A 14,905-nucleotide genomic window follows, 5' to 3' on the forward strand; every position below is an offset into this window, starting at 1 on the left:
ACACACACACACACATGCACGCATAACATCCACAGCTGCAATCTAAAACGCATATTAAATGTCCATCAGCCAGCAGTAGCCAGGCCTCCGTGCCTCTGTGCCTCCATGCGTGTGCGTGTGTGTGTGTGTGTGTGCAACGTTCAATCTGTCCAGGGCCATCAATCCACAAAAGCGTCGACCCAGGACGAGAGCTGAGTCTGCTGGCCCTGGACACTGGCCAGTGGACTCTGGGCCCAAAGTCCTGACGTGTGACGTTCGTTTATCAGTTGGCAGCCGCCGCACGGCCAAAGGGAGTACACCGTCCGAATGATGGACGGTACGTGAGGAGACCAGAGAGACCAGAGACCAGAGACCATATGCATCCATCCATCCATCTATCCATTCATTCATTCGCACTGTGGAATGAGCAAGGGGAAAACACTACTTTTCCCATCCACTTTTGGGGGAATGAAAGTCGTCGTATACCTACTCTTGGAATTTCGGAAACAAGGAAGGATGATCAAAAATATATAATCTGCTCCACTGTGCCCAGGATGTGTGTGAGAATTTGCTCTTTGCGTTGTTTCCGTTTCCGTTTGTCGCCAAAAATGAATTTGTTAACATTAAATGGCATTTAGACCGGTGAGAGAGAGAGACAGGGAGAGCATGGCTCTGGGATGGGAACGGAATCGGTTCGAAATGGCAATCCCAGAGTCATTCCCCCTTCCCCCTGCCTTCTGCCCCTCCTCCACTCACACCTCATTCATGGCTGCTGGCAGGGACAAGGACAGGGCAGGCCTTCATTCATCATCACTCATGTTGGCCGCCTGTCCGGTAGGTTGCACAAGAAGAAGGGGCAGGCAGCAGTGGCAGTGGCAGCAGTAACTGTAATTGTAACTGTAGTTGTGATAAATGCTTCTGGGCTTTGGCTTAGACACGCGCTATGGCTACGGCTACGGCTACCATCATCAGCAGCATCCCAGCAACCATCCACTCCTGAGGGGCATCCAGAAACGTACAGGCGGACGGTAGAAGATCATTTATAAAAGAGGCAAACATAAAACAGATACTAGGAAATATTGAAACCACAAAATTACCTTCAAGAGAGATCTCTTAAAGAGGCTCTTGATCGCTTAATGGGAACCTCCGCATCCGAGCAGTCTCTGTTTGCTCGATGGCTAATGACTCAATTTTGACTCAAAAACCGAGACAATTACCAGTCCACAATTATCAACATGTGAGTCACATCGACTGAGGAGAGTGGAGGGGAATGGTGGGGACCTGTGCCGTGGGCGAGCATGTGCGTGCCACGCAATGACAGCCAAAGCAACGATGTTTGATTTGAAGCTGTCGAAAAGCAGCTCAACAGCAACAAAAACGAGTTAGAAATTGAATTTATAAAAAGGTGCACCTCGGGGCATGATCGATGTGCGAATACCCTAAAGAATACCTTTGAAAAAGTGTCAAAAGATGGAGAAACAAAAGCGGACATTTCTTGGATGGATATCCCTTTGAAGACTACACGGAAATCTCCATCGATGGAATGCTTTTCTTTGCTATGTACCTATATCTGTAGGAATCAATTAGATATTCCAGGGTATATTCTAGCCCGAAAAACCCCAAGCAAAAATGGAAAGAATGAAGCAACTCGGGGGGGCAAAGTGAAAAGTTCAAGTTGTGAAAACAGACAGGCAATGTAGACAGGAGACAGAGGATAGGACAGGAGTCGAGGGACCGTACCAGGGCCCAGGATCAAAGAACGTAGCGTAACGGAACATCGAATGGGTAACATCGACCAGTGTCTGTCCATCGTCCCATGTCCATGTCCGGAGGGGAGTCGAGAGCCAGAGAGTGCTACTGTTGCCACCGTCTACGTCTCTGCCGTGTCCCGTGTCCGTGGCTGCTGACACGCAAACCTACTCCAATTTCCAGGGCGCCGTGTGTCTGTCTGTCTGTCTGGCAAGTGTCAGGACGGGCAGAAAAGGATTTCACTTCGACACAGCGCTGACACTTTGCCGGCTGCAAAATGCGACCCGAGACCTGAGACCCTGTGCTTGTGCCTGGGCCTGTGCCTTGTTCCGGTACTACTCTGGACAGAAAACAGAAAACGAAACACAGAGGAAAGAGGCTCTGAGGTCTAGGGTCTGGTCTGTGGCATGCTCCGTGTTTTGTCATTAAAACGATGCAACTGCAAATGCCAAACAAAGGCAGGAGCCAGCAAAAGCAGGAGACATCAGTAGAGCAATTGTTTCGAGGCTTATTAGTTCAGTTAAGTGGTCGATTGCCCAAGGAGGTTCGAGCGTAAACTTTGGGAATATGTCATATATAAAGTACAAAGCGAAATGGCAAGCATCTTGCACATATCCGGACTGCAAAAGTATGGCATTAGAGGTCTGTAAAATGGTGAACTTTGAGAATATGATGCATTTCTCTTTGGTACAAAGGGCCATTTCCATTTATCCTACAATCCATATACTCCATAAGGTTTCAGCAATCACTCACAAGTTCTTTATTTCCATATTTATCTGTTTATATCCCCAGCAATCCCTCTTTATTCCATGCCTATTCCAAGTGATTCCTCGATTTTGATCAACTGAATTTCCAATTTGTTTGGTAGCACACCTCGTAGACCCCATAGAGCTTCTGGGAATGATGTATGCGAGCATGTCCCGTAGCCATTCCGTTCACCTTTTGGCATCCACAGCCACTCCACACAGATCCACACATGCAATGCTACTGTTCTGTATTTCTTAGCCATATCTCCCCGCCCCTGTCTCTGTCTGTCTCTCTTTCTTGCACTCTATTGGTATCTCTTTCTTGTGCTCAGTGTTACTTTTGGCCGCGATTTGGATTGAAGCACGCAATGTCATTTCACGCTAAGCTCCGCGACGCACAGAAGGGACATGGACATGGACATGGACATGTGTCCACGTCTGACTGATGATGGGAGCAGGAGGAGAGGCAGAATTGGGATTCGAAGGGGATTGGAAGGACATGCCACGTAACAGCGGAAGCCAGCGCATGCGTGGCTGGCATGGGGCATGGGGCATGCAGCAACGGGGACCCGCATATGTCAGCGCTTGAAAATGTGTTAATATTTGATAAGCTCAATATGTGGTCGCTGCAACTGGGGATCGGGAGGGCGGAGCAGAGCTTGCTTGCTGGCTTGCGTGTGGCATGCACCCCACTCGCACTGACCCCCACCCTACATACCCCACATACCCCGGATGGCCACGAACACTGAAATGACACCCAAAACCGAACGCTGGAAAATTGTTACGAAAAAGTATTAAGGCCCCGTGTCACTTTGACACCTTTCGCCTTTCCTTTCCTTTCCAGGCAGTACATCGCTGTGCGGCGCGCGAGAGGAAGTGGCAGCAGGAATGTGGCAGTAGCAGAGTGGCCAGCAGGGGGTGGCGGGGGGCCCTAACCGAAACAAAACGATGGCAACTTGCGCTCAACTGTCACTTTGTATTCGATATGGTTTGGAAGGGAGTCGTCGGAGGGGAACAGGGAACAGAGGGGAGGTATGGCACAATGAAGCGGCAAAGTTCTATGCATGGGAAAAGTACAAGAAAATCCCAAGGAAATGCAAATAAAATTATCAGAGATCTTTCATATATTTTTTAGGGAAAACTACCCACAGATCTACAAAAATTAGGTTGTATTCCTGGAGAAGTAGATGACGTCCTCATACTTGGAACTTACAATATATCCCCGAAACCTTTTTATACCCGATACTCAAAATGAGTATTGGGGTATATTAGATTTGTGGTAAAAGTGGATATGTGTAACGTCCAGAAGGAATCGTTTCCGACCCCATAAAGTATATATATTCTTGATCAGCATCAATAGCCGAGTCGATTGAGCCCTGTCTGTCTGTCCGTCCGTCCGTCCGTCCGTCCGTCCATCCGTCCGTCTGTCCGTCCCCTTCAGCGCCTAGTGCTCAAAGACTATAAGAGCTAGAGCAACGATGTTTTGGATCCAGACTTCTGTGATATGTCACTGCTACAAAAATATTTCAAAACTTCGCCCCGCCCACTTCCGCCCCCACAAAGGACGAAAATCTGTGGCATCCACAATTTTAAAGATACGAGAAAACCAAAAACGCAGAATCGTAGAGAATGCCCATATCTTTTAGACTGCGGAATTTGAATAAGATCGTATTTTTATTATAGCCAGCATCAAGAAAACAATTTCATTTTTTCTCGCCCTGTCTCTCTCTAACACACACAGCATAGCCGGCTTTGCTTAGAGTAAAACATTAGCGCCTAGATCTCAGAGACTATAAAAGCTAGAGCAACCAAATTTGGTATCCACACTCCTTATATATCGGACCGAGACGAGTTTGTTTCAAAATTTCGCCACACCCCCTTCCGCCCCGCAAAGGATGAAAATCTGGGGATATTCACAAATCTCAGAGACTATTAAGGCTAGAGTAACCAAATTTGATATCCGCACTCCTGTTAGATCTCACTTTAAAACGTATATCTCAAAATTTCGCCCCACCCCCTTCCGCCCCCACAAAGGACGAAAATCTGTTGCATCCACAATATTGCAGATTCAAGAAAACTAAAAACGCAGAATCATAGATAATGACCATATCTATCAGATTGCTGCATCTGGATCAGATCAGATCATTTTTATAGCCAATAGGAACAAATCAATTTGCACTGGCTACGCAGCCCCCGACGTCACGCTCAGACTGATTTTCTGTCTCTCTCGCACGCACTCTTTGTCGTGTCGTTTAATATTAGCAGCGTCTGCCGGAGGAGAGCCATACTGACGTAGTATCGGGTATAACTGTAGAGTTGCGGTGTCCGCAGCAACTCACAACGTTCCCCCTCGTTTTTCATTATTTTGTACACATTTTTCAACGAAAATTGGTCTAATATTGGGTATAAATTAATCATATATGTATATTAAATAATATGACCCTCAGTTCTTACTTTGTGGAACTATTGCATAATTGATCTGCAAATCGACATAAATCAACCACAGAATCTGCGAGGAAAGGGGGGAAACGACTGAGAGAGAGAGAAGTCATGCCACAGTTAAAAGCTGCTTTAGCCATCATTCAACGTTAACGCGCGAATGGGAAATGCAAACGCAAACAGCTGATTTATCGGCAATAACCAAATTCAGAGACGAGTCGAATCCGTTCCACAGGGGGTTCAAACCTTCAAGGCAATCCCAGAAGGCTGTGTGCCGTGCGTGAATCCCTCAACGAGTGCCAACCAAATAGAATATTTCGACTGACGCAAAAACGTCAAACAGGTATTAGAATGAACGTCGCCACCAGAAAAGCCACAGCGCCAAAGGGACACAAAGCCAAGTGAGTAACGGACTGAGGAGCAAGGCAAAGGAGTAACGAGACTCCTCCCCTAAACCACAGAAAGCTACATTCATCGCCGTCCGGACAGATGGGCGATCGGTTGCAGGCGAGGTCTCGCGGGGTCTGGCGGAACTTTGCTCCGGCCAGCACTAGCAGCAGGCCCCTGTGTCTGGGGGATCTGCCGTACGACAATCCCGCACACTTTCCGCCCCTGGAGGAGCCACGGCACGCATCGAAGCGGCGGCAGCAGTCCAAATCGTCGTCGGGCACCGGGGAGCAGCCTCCATTGGCACGAACCCTGCTGCCCCATTGGGTGCGTATGAAGGACAGAATTTGGCAGGACAGCGTCACCAGCAACAGCAAAAGCAGCAGCAAGCCACCCGTGCCGCACCAGGAGGCGGCAACGGCCACGGCAACAGAAAGAGCGCTAGATGAGAATGAATTTGAGACGGCGCCCAAGCCCGTGACCACTCAGACGGCCCGAGTGCTCGCCAGAAAGGGACCCTTTGGGGCCTCGTCCGCGAGGAGCGAGAGGGCACCGCTGGATGCCCGCTGCATGAATCTGGTGTTCGAGAGCTTCGGCATGATCGGGATCTCCACGCAGGCGGACGATCCGCAGGTGACCGTCAAGCGGTCGCCGAAATTCCGGCTGACATCGGAGCAAAAGCAGGTGCTGGATGCCCTCGAAAGGGTCATACAGGAGATACGCGACGAAATCGATGAGATGTCCCACCACATGATGTCGGAGATGTCCGCGGGGAGCGAGGAGTCATCGGAGCCGCCTTCGGGCATCTTCGATCACTCAATGTGGACCGGGTGCACCTCAACGCCGAACAACAAGCCGGCAAACGGGTGCAGCTCCCCGAAGATTCGCAGCTTCGCGAACAACAATTTTAAGGACACTTATGACCACAGCTGGACGACACGTCCGCACACCATCAGGACCAAGTCTCACGGCGCCTGGAATGCCAAGGAAAGCGACTCCGATGCGCCGAAGGCATCGTCCAACGCAGGAGGAGCCCGATCCGTGGGTGGCTATCCGGGTGTGAGTGATCGCTACATTTTGGACTTTCGTCAGCCGCCATTCCCGCGCCCTTCCCGGCACTAATACGATCCATAAAATGTACTTAAATTCTCAACGTTTTTGATCAGCAAACTGTCTCAAATAAAATGTTGTCGGAGGGCCCAATGCTCTCAAGGATATCCCTATCCCTGTCCTTCCCTCCCTGCCCCCCTACCACACACTAAAGGCCGGGCTTCTTGCATTCGTTCGCGTAAGCCACTGAATGTTTGGGGTTTCCCTTTTTCAGCCGTGGCCAAAACGTATCGCCGAAGAAAGTGAAGAAAGGCAGGCAGACAGCTTACGAAAAATGGCAACAAAAAATGAGGGAATGGTGGGGCACAAAAAAGTGACTTGTCAGCGCCAGCCAATTGTTTGGCAGTGGCAGAAAACGTTTCGTTTTCGAGTATTACAAAAAAAAAACGGGACAGAGGCCACTCCACAGAGCAGAGGAGATGCCATCGTATAACCGAAATAGTATTTTGAGGGCATTGATTAGGCGTAGAAGAAGTGATGATAGCCAGCTGAATTATGGCCAAAATATAATAGATTAAAGACTGAATTGAAAGGCAAAGAAAACTCAACAAAAGTTCTGCAACGATTGATATTTTTATACCCGATACTCAAAATGAGTATTGGGGTATATTAGATTTGTGGTAAAAGTGGATGTGTGTAACGTCCAGAAGGAATCGTTTCCGACCCCATAAAGTATATATATTCTTGATCAGCATCAATAGCCGAGTCGATTGAGCCCTGTCTGTCTGTCCGTCCGTCCGTCCGTCCGTCTGTCCGTCCCCTTCAGCGCCTAGTGCTCAAAGACTATAAGAGCTAGAGCAACGATGTTTTGGATCCAGACTTCTGTGATATGTCACTGCTACAAAAATATTTCAAAACTTCGCCCCGCCCACTTCCGCCCCCACAAAGGACGAAAATCTGTGGCATCCACAATTTTAAAGATACGAGAAAACCAAAAACGCAGAATCGTAGAGAATGACCATATCTTTTAGACTGCAGAATTTGAATAAGATCGTATTTTTATTATAGCCAGCATCAAGAAAACAATTTCATTTTGTCTCGCCCTGTCTCTCTCTAACACACACGTAGCATAGCCGGCTTTGCTTAGAGTAAAACATTAGCGCCTAGATCTCAGAGACTATAAAAGCTAGAGCAACCAAATTTGGTATCCACACTCCTTATATATCGGACCGAGACGAGTTTGTTTCAAAATTTCGCCACACCCCCTTCCGCCCCCGCAAAGGATGAAAATCTGGGGATATTCACAAATCTCAGAGACTATTAAGGCTAGAGTAACCAAATTTGATATCCGCACTCCTGTTAGATCTCACTTTAAAACGTATATCTCAAAATTTCGCCCCACCCCCTTCCGCCCCCACAAAGGACGAAAATCTGTTGCATCCACAATATTGCAGATTCAAGAAAACTAAAAACGCAGAATCATAGATAATGACCATATCTATCAGATTGCTGCATCTGGATCAGATCAGATCATTTTTATAGCCAATAGGAACAAATCAATTTGCACTGGCTACGCAGCCCCCGACGTCACGCTCAGACTGATTTTCTGTCTCTCTCGCACGCACTCTTTGTCGTGTCGTTTAATATTAGCAGCGTCTGCCGGAGGAGAGCCATACTGACGTAGTATCGGGTATAACTGTAGAGTTGCGGTGTCCGCAGCAACTCACAACGTTCCCCCTCGTTTTTCATTATTTTGTACACATTTTTCAACGAAAATTGGTCTAATATTGGGTATAAATTAATCATATATGTATATTAAATAATATGACCCTCAGTTCTTACTTTGTGGAACTATTGCATAATTGATCTGCAAATCGACATAAATCAACCACAGAATCTGCGAGGAAAGGGGGGAAACGACTGAGAGAGAGAGAAGTCATGCCACAGTTAAAAGCTGCTTTAGCCATCATTCAACGTTAACGCGCGAATGGGAAATGCAAACGCAAACAGCTGATTTATCGGCAATAACCAAATTCAGAGACGAGTCGAATCCGTTCCACAGGGGGTTCAAACCTTCAAGGCAATCCCAGAAGGCTGTGTGCCGTGCGTGAATCCCTCAACGAGTGCCAACCAAATAGAATATTTCGACTGACGCAAAAACGTCAAACAGGTATTAGAATGAACGTCGCCACCAGAAAAGCCACAGCGCCAAAGGGACACAAAGCCAAGTGAGTAACGGACTGAGGAGCAAGGCAAAGGAGTAACGAGACTCCTCCCCTAAACCACAGAAAGCTACATTCATCGCCGTCCGGACAGATGGGCGATCGGTTGCAGGCGAGGTCTCGCGGGGTCTGGCGGAACTTTGCTCCGGCCAGCACTAGCAGCAGGCCCCTGTGTCTGGGGGATCTGCCGTACGACAATCCCGCACACTTTCCGCCCCTGGAGGAGCCACGGCACGCATCGAAGCGGCGGCAGCAGTCCAAATCGTCGTCGGGCACCGGGGAGCAGCCTCCATTGGCACGAACCCTGCTGCCCCATTGGGTGCGTATGAAGGACAGAATTTGGCAGGACAGCGTCACCAGCAACAGCAAAAGCAGCAGCAAGCCACCCGTGCCGCACCAGGAGGCGGCAACGGCCACGGCAACAGAAAGAGCGCTAGATGAGAATGAATTTGAGACGGCGCCCAAGCCCGTGACCACTCAGACGGCCCGAGTGCTCGCCAGAAAGGGACCCTTTGGGGCCTCGTCCGCGAGGAGCGAGAGGGCACCGCTGGATGCCCGCTGCATGAATCTGGTGTTCGAGAGCTTCGGCATGATCGGGATCTCCACGCAGGCGGACGATCCGCAGGTGACCGTCAAGCGGTCGCCGAAATTCCGGCTGACATCGGAGCAAAAGCAGCGACTGCACGATGCCATCGAGGAGGAGGCGAATGGGCGGGTGCTGGATGCCCTCGAAAGGGTCATACAGGAGATACGCGACGAAATCGATGAGATGTCCCACCACATGATGTCGGAGATGTCCGCGGGGAGCGAGGAGTCATCGGAGCCGCCTTCGGGCATCTTCGATCACTCAATGTGGACCGGGTGCACCTCAACGCCGAACAACAAGCCGGCAAACGGGTGCAGCTCCCCGAAGATTCGCAGCTTCGCGAACAACAATTTTAAGGACACTTATGACCACAGCTGGACGACACGTCCGCACACCATCAGGACCAAGTCTCACGGCGCCTGGAATGCCAAGGAAAGCGACTCCGATGCGCCGAAGGCATCGTCCAACGCAGGAGGAGCCCGATCCGTGGGTGGCTATCCGGGTGTGAGTGATCGCTACATTTTGGACTTTCGTCAGCCGCCATTCCCGCGCCCTTCCCGGCACTAATACGATCCATAAAATGTACTTAAATTCTCAACGTTTTTGATCAGCAAACTGTCTCAAATAAAATGTTGTCGGAGGGCCCAATGCTCTCAAGGATATCCCTATCCCTGTCCTTCCCTCCCTGCCCCCCTACCACACACTAAAGGCCGGGCTTCTTGCATTCGTTCGCGTAAGCCACTGAATGTTTGGGGTTTCCCTTTTTCAGCCGTGGCCAAAACGTATCGCCGAAGAAAGTGAAAAGGCAGGCAGACAGCTTACGAAAAATGGCAACAAAAAATGAGGGAATGGTGGGGCACAAAAAAGTGACTTGTCAGCGCCCGCCAATTGTTTGGCAGTGGCAGAAAACGTTTCGTTTTCGAGTATTACAAAAAAAAAACGGGACAGAGGCCACTCCACAGAGCAGAGGAGATGCCATCGTATAACCGAAATAGTATTTTGAGGGCATTGATTAGGCGTAGAAGAAGTGATGATAGCCAGCTGAATTATGGCCAAAATATAATAGATTAAAGACTGAATTGAAAGGCAAAGAAAACTCAACAAAAGTTCTGCAACGATTGATATTTTTATACCCGATACTCAAAATGAGTATTGGGGTATATTAGATTTGTGGTAAAAGTGGATATGTGTAACGTCCAGAAGGAATCGTTTCCGACCCCATAAAGTATATATATTCTTGATCAGCATCAATAGCCGAGTCGATTGAGCCCTGTCTGTCTGTCCGTCCGTCCGTCCGTCCGTCCGTCCGTCCGTCCGTCCGTCCGTCCGTCCGTCTGTCCGTCCCCTTCAGCGCCTAGTGCTCAAAGACTATAAGAGCTAGAGCAACGATGTTTTGGATCCAGACTTCTGTGATATGTCACTGCTACAAAAATATTTCAAAACTTCGCCCCGCCCACTTCCGCCCCCACAAAGGACGAAAATCTGTGGCATCCACAATTTTAAAGATACGAGAAAACCAAAAACGCAGAATCGTAGAGAATGACCATATCTTTTAGACTGCAGAATTTGAATAAGATCGTATTTTTATTATAGCCAGCATCAAGAAAACAATTTCATTTTGTCTCGCCCTGTCTCTCTCTAACACACACAGCATAGCCGGCTTTGCTTAGAGTAAAACATTAGCGCCTAGATCTCAGAGACTATAAAAGCTAGAGCAACCAAATTTGGTATCCACACTCCTTATATATCGGACCGAGACGAGTTTGTTTCAAAATTTCGCCACACCCCCTTCCGCCCCCGCAAAGGATGAAAATCTGGGGATATTCACAAATCTCAGAGACTATTAAGGCTAGAGTAACCAAATTTGATATCCGCACTCCTGTTAGATCTCACTTTAAAACGTATATCTTAAAATTTCGCCCCACCCCCTTCCGCCCCCACAAAGGACGAAAATCTGTTGCATCCACAATATTGCAGATTCAAGAAAACTAAAAACGCAGAATCATAGATAATGACCATATCTATCAGATTGCTGCATCTGGATCAGATCAGATCATTTTTATAGCCAAAAGGAACAAATCAATTTGCACTGGCTACGCAGCCCCCGACGTCACGCTCAGACTGATTTTCTGTCTCTCTCGCACGCACTCTTTGCCGTGTCGTTTAATATTAGCGGCGTCTGCCGGAGGAGAGCCATACTGACTTAGTATCGGGTATAACTGTAGAGTTGCGGTGTCCGCAGCAACTCACAACGTTCCCCCTCGTTTTTTATTTAAAATTCAAAAACCGCAATTTGGTGACTTTTCGCACTTTCATAATATTCACTCCGCATATTGCACCGTCGATATTCAAAACAATTTATAGGTTGAAAAGAGAATTATATAAGATTTATGTAAGATTTTTGATAAGTGCCGGTACAAGGGGTATTCCTGAAGACATATTGTCCCAAACTCAAAACTTTTTAGTAAATCGTGTACCTTTTATTGCAGAGAATATTATCTGTTATGGAGAGGCTACATATATCTCGTACAAGCAGCGAAAACACTTGGGAGAACACACTGTGATCCGTGTGTTGAATTTTGGAGGTGATCACCGTGGAAGGAAGTCAGCTGTACGGACTGTATAGCTTCCAATCCCAAACTTGTTGCATGATGCTGGGGTCCATCAAAGCACTACTCAGGAATTGCGGGAAACTGTGGTGGAAACTCTTGAGCTAACAGAATTAAGTTTTGAGAACTCAAACCATTTTTCCTGAATCTGAATTGAATAATTATTTTTGTTGAATAAATGTCTTCGCCAACTCTCTGTCGCTTGTAGTGTGGATTGTGTCCCATGAAAGGTGTATATATACATACATATATGTACATATGTATATCCAACAACAATATAGAATCTTAGAATGATACCAGGATTCGATAGGAGCCCACACGAGACATCAAATGATGTATGTTGCGTACTTTAAGGATTGCGTTTGGAGCCAGCCCAAATCGATACTTTAATTCGATGAATCCCTGAATCATTGTTGGGACTATGAAGTAGCATGTCAGCAAATAATAAAAAGCATTCGGGAACAGGAGGGAGAAACGGACACTGAAAGGTCATAGAAGGAGCACGAGCAGGACGTGGAAGGAATACCGAATGAGCAAGAATGGAAAATGAATGGTATGAGATGGGAATAGAGGGTATTCGTATCTGTATATACATATGTATGTATAGGGGGAATTACAGGAGACAGATACATGAGAGCTACATGGTGGGAATACGAATGCACGTTCGAAGAAATGTGATGGAAGATTGCCTAGAATAAATGGCAAACACTACACGAATGAAGCGTGCAAAACAATCATAGAAGAATTCAAGAATATAGAGGACAGTTCTAGGCTAAAATATCTATACAAAACCTGGGAGTATCACATATTCGAGGAGTTTTCCCTTAAACGGAGGGAAACGGTGCCAAACCACTTGCTCCTGCAGCTCCATCATACCTCCTACCTCCAGCCAGAGAGCAGGGGCTGTCCGATGTGTGGATGCTGGCTGCTGGCTGCTGCCGCATCTACTAATTGCCAGACCCCAGCGCCACGCTTAATTACACGATAATTTCGCATGATTTTAGTCGAGCATTCCATGCACCCATCCCCATACCATCGCATCCCATCGCATCCCATCCCATTCCGACCAACATCCCACAGATGGATGGATGGATGGATGGATGGATGTTGGTTGGGCGGTGGTGCTGATGCTGGTGCTGGTGCACTTGTTCCATGGAAATCTTCATCAGACAGTCAAGCAGGATGATTTTGATTGCTTCGACTGTGGATTGTGGATGGTGGATGGGTGCTCTGAGGAATGGGGGAATGGGACTGACCGCAGAGAGCACATAAAGCCTTTAAATGAAGCGTGCCGCTGCTGAATTTCAGCTTATTTAATGCAAATGAAGCGACCCAATCCGACTCCGGCCACGACTCTACGACTCCAGGGGCCCCCAGAGCTCAGAGCCACATCATTGAAGGCCATTTCACTGTCAAGTCAAGGGATCTATCTCTGTCTGTGTGTGTGTGTTCGTATCTATGTATCTGAATCTTTATCTGTGCATGTGTGTGTGTGTGTGAGTGCGACAGGCATGTTGACGGCGCTTGATAGTCATTCCCATTCCCATGCCCCTCGCCCCTTGCCATACCCCTATCCATGCTCCGCTTCATTCTGGTTCTTGTTCTGCTCATACCCTGTAGTCGTATGATTATGATACTCGGATGATCCCATTCGACATCGACTTCGAGTAGACTAACAGCCAAGGAGCGCTGTTGGATGACGCGGTATTTATCTAGCGTTCACTTAGGGATACACTGAAGCTCATTCGGTATAGGTTTTCAGTGTAAGTATTTCCACATCTTCTTACACATTATTAAAATGGTTTGCTAGCCGCCTTAATATTTGGCTTCTGGGTTACGGGGTACTCGCGTGGACGTAGCACTCGAGTGGTAATCCTTAGACATGTTTTTAGCTGCAATCTAGCTCAATCTATCTGCGTAGACATCTACATAGGTGGGGCTACGTGGGCTGCTGCTGCTGCTGCTCTTCTGCTCTGATGCTCTTCTGCTCTGCTGCTTTGGTGTCGACGACACGTGTTCGCCTTTTTCGGGGGGCGACAACAGACGGACAGGCGGACAGGCGGATGGACGGACAGGGAGACAGACAGCTTTATTACACGAGTTATGAGCGAGACACAGACGAAAGATTCATCTGCAGGATGCAGGACGGAGAGGTAGCCGTAGCCATAGCCGTAGCCGCACATTTACATGCATCAATATCTGTGCATCGCCATCGGGGCATCGCCATCGTATCGTAGGTGGCCCCGACGAATGGGTGGCTGGCGAGGATGAGGGGTGAATGGATGGATGAATGAGTGAATGGGTGTGGGTGTATGAGTGTATCGGTGTGTGGGTGTGTGGGTGTGTGGGTGTGCGGATCCAGATTAATGTTTCGGGCCATTGCCGGCCTCGCTCTCGATTCGATCAATATTGTAATGAATGCAAATTACAACAAAAACATCTTATTGATGCCATAGCGAAAACAGATGCCGTTGCAGATACATATAGAAGTACTCGTCATGTGTTTGTCAGAATTTGTTCTCCGCCCCTAAGCTCATTATGGAAATTATCGAAAGGTAAACCCATACAAAAGGGAATCATCATCATCGCCACCATCCCTTTCATCCCACTGCTGCCAGAGGGAGTCCTAATAGTTTTAGAAAACTGTTTTTCTTTTCGATAATCAAGTGGGAATTGCAGTACCGAAAAGAGTAACGAAAAAGGTGAAATACTGATTAAGAAATGTCTCAATAGGGTCTGTTGAGAGTCTTTCCACTTATTTTTTTCTGATTTAAGAACTTCCTGGATTTTTCTCCAACGTTCAACTTTATTCAGTGATCTGTTAGAGAAACGTGCTCTTTGAGCCACACCTTTAATAAATCTATGGCGAAAACTCAACTAAATTCTGATATCAAATCGCACATCCATTGCTTGGGAAAAGCTGGAAGGGGGAGGGGGAGGGACAAAACAATCGCGGCAGCGACAAAATGAAATTTGTTATTATAATATTTTCATTCTGGTTGCGCGGGGCAACCCATCAATGTTGCATACACGGTGCAACGGATGATGCAACATGCATATGGATGCATCGATTTGTATGCTTTTTACGGGGAGATGAGAGGGGTCGAGTGGTCGAGTGTGGGGGGAGGGGATACCCGG

General features: G+C 47.7%; 1 protein-coding gene across 2 annotated transcripts; it reads left to right on the forward strand.

The window, feature by feature from the left end:
* The first annotated feature begins 5,153 nt into the window (after positions 1-5,153).
* Positions 5,154-9,820, forward strand: LOC117193492. 2 transcript variants are annotated; one of them, XM_033398251.1, is made up of 3 exons: positions 5,154-5,314; positions 5,375-5,984; positions 9,249-9,820. In XM_033398251.1, the coding sequence occupies exons 1-3, from the start codon at positions 5,265-5,267 to the stop codon at positions 9,723-9,725; spliced, it is 1,137 nt and encodes a 378-aa protein (XP_033254142.1). In that variant the 5' UTR covers positions 5,154-5,264; the 3' UTR covers positions 9,726-9,820. The 2 variants fall into 2 exon arrangements, with proteins under 2 accessions (XP_033254142.1, XP_033254137.1); XM_033398246.1 differs by lacking the exons at positions 5,154-5,314; positions 5,375-5,984 and adding an exon at positions 8,421-8,578 and having other exon boundaries at positions 8,639-9,820.
* The last annotated feature ends 5,085 nt before the right edge of the window (positions 9,821-14,905 follow it).

Source organism: Drosophila miranda, chromosome XL (genome assembly GCF_003369915.1).
Source record: "Drosophila miranda strain MSH22 chromosome XL, D.miranda_PacBio2.1, whole genome shotgun sequence".
Taxonomy (NCBI): Eukaryota; Metazoa; Arthropoda; class Insecta; order Diptera; family Drosophilidae; genus Drosophila; species Drosophila miranda.

Excerpts from the sequence above, each read along its gene's own strand:
- LOC117193492 (XM_033398251.1), top strand. The coding sequence starts at position 5,265 with ATGAACGTCGCCACCAGAAAAGCCACAGCGCCAAAGGGACACAAAGCC. Across the intron at positions 5,315-5,374 it reads CCAAAGGGACACAAAGCCAA|AAAGCTACATTCATCGCCGT; the intron begins GTGAGTAACGGA and ends CCTAAACCACAG. Across the intron at positions 5,985-9,248 it reads TGACATCGGAGCAAAAGCAG|CGACTGCACGATGCCATCGA; the intron begins GTGCTGGATGCC and ends GAGCAAAAGCAG.